Source organism: Pseudogymnoascus destructans (assembly GCF_001641265.1).
Source record: "Pseudogymnoascus destructans isolate 20631-21 unplaced genomic scaffold scaffold_83, whole genome shotgun sequence".
Lineage (NCBI taxonomy): Eukaryota > Fungi > Ascomycota > Leotiomycetes > Thelebolales > Thelebolaceae > Pseudogymnoascus > Pseudogymnoascus destructans.
Genome location: NW_020167595.1, coordinates 1 through 1,552, shown reverse-complemented (window position 1 = coordinate 1,552; position 1,552 = coordinate 1). Strand labels below are relative to the sequence as shown.

Below are 1,552 nucleotides of genomic sequence, written 5' to 3'. Positions count from 1 at the left end.
AAGAAACCTCTATACATCCTATTAGATAGGAAGTAGTGTTACATATGGTCCAAGAAGAGGCGCTAGGAATGAATAGGGTCATTATGTGGTGGGTAGTAGTAGTAGTAGCAATGGTCAATTTTTGGTGTTTTCATAGCTCACTTGCTTGTGAAATACGTTATTTAATTGTAATGTTGACGTTTAGAGCTGTATAGCAATACCGAGCAGATTTACCCCATCAATTGTAGGTACTACGGTTGGGGTTCAAACGCCGGTCTTCACTATAAGCTATAGATTACGGGCAGCTCTTCCGACGGTCTAGCCCAACCCAGTTCTTACACGGTCGTCGGCCTCAAACACAGGTCGTATAGCGGTCGTTCAAAAAGACCGCCATACAACGGCTGTATAGCGGTTATCAATTTAGGTGCTAGGCCAGTAAGGACGGGCCAATACAGGGGTTAATACAGGGGCCAATACAGGGGCCAATACTCCGTACACGATGAATAATTCCTAAAATGCTGATTAGTCTTTGGCAATGGAGCAGATGTATCATTCGCCTCGAGGATATATTCCCTCATATCGCTGGCCTAGTTATCGACGTTGCTGTGGATAACATTTAACATTACCTTGTATTCCATTGGCAACTAAAGTACTGCGGTATACTGCACCAACACTACGATCTTAGATTCTACCGCAATTGTCATCGAGCATCGCCGAGGGGCCGATAAGACACAAGTAGTCCTCCAACACCAAAACACAAACTTCTTTATTCGAACCAGAGGATAAAGACTTCGATTTCAACCTCGCCCCCGTACGAAATGTCTACGGCGATTCAAAGTCACCGCCAGCAACCGGGCCTTGCATGCGAAGATTGTCGGCGACGGAAGGCCAGGTGTGATCGCGTCCGTCCTGTATGTGGCTCCTGCCAAGATTCCGGCAATACGTGCCGTTATGTCGACAAGTGGCCACGCGGAGGGCCAAGAAAAGGGCAGATGTTAGCGCTTAAGAATCTCGTTAGTAAGTCGGCTTCTTCAAATCTCCTAATCGCTCTATTTTCTCTATTTCAGGCGTCCATACGATCGATGGAAGCTGACTTCCTGCAGCTAATCTCGAGCAACGCCTCGGCGAGCAGATGAGAAAAGCGCAGCCTGACCATGACGCTATTCTATCGGATACTCGAATAAATCCCGATGCCTCACTTGCAGAAACAGAGCCAGCGACACTCTCAACTCATTTGGAGAACGACACTCTTGGTAGTGCAGCCTTTGAAAGCACTGGTCTCGATTGCACGAGTCTCGAAAGTACAAATGTTGAAAACACAGGACTATCAAGCACTCTTCCGGAAAGGACACTCTTTCAAATCCCTGGTTTCGTAAATGTTGATATGAACTCCGTTTGGGGGTTGCACGGAAAGCCCAAGTAATGCCATGTTTGACCAAACTTTCATCAGCGATTGGCTTGATGGTGACGCAGATCTATCACCTCCAAAGACAGTATCCGGTACGCAGCAAGTCTTCACACCAACAAACATGCAGCATCTCGGTGGCTGCGCTCTATCAGACCTGATGAAGGT

At 47.2% G+C, this 1,552-nt stretch overlaps 1 protein-coding gene across 1 annotated transcript; it reads left to right on the top strand.

Moving 5' to 3' along the window:
* Positions 1 to 550: 550 nt before the first annotated feature.
* On the top strand, positions 551 to 1,280 carry VC83_09574 (uncharacterized protein; the record flags this gene model as incomplete). The annotated part of the gene is made up of 2 exons (XM_024472987.1): positions 551 to 996; positions 1,083 to 1,280. Coding segments are annotated over exons 1-2 (397 nt in total), but the record flags the coding sequence as incomplete, so codon positions are not given.
* Positions 1,281 to 1,552: the final 272 nt, after the last annotated feature.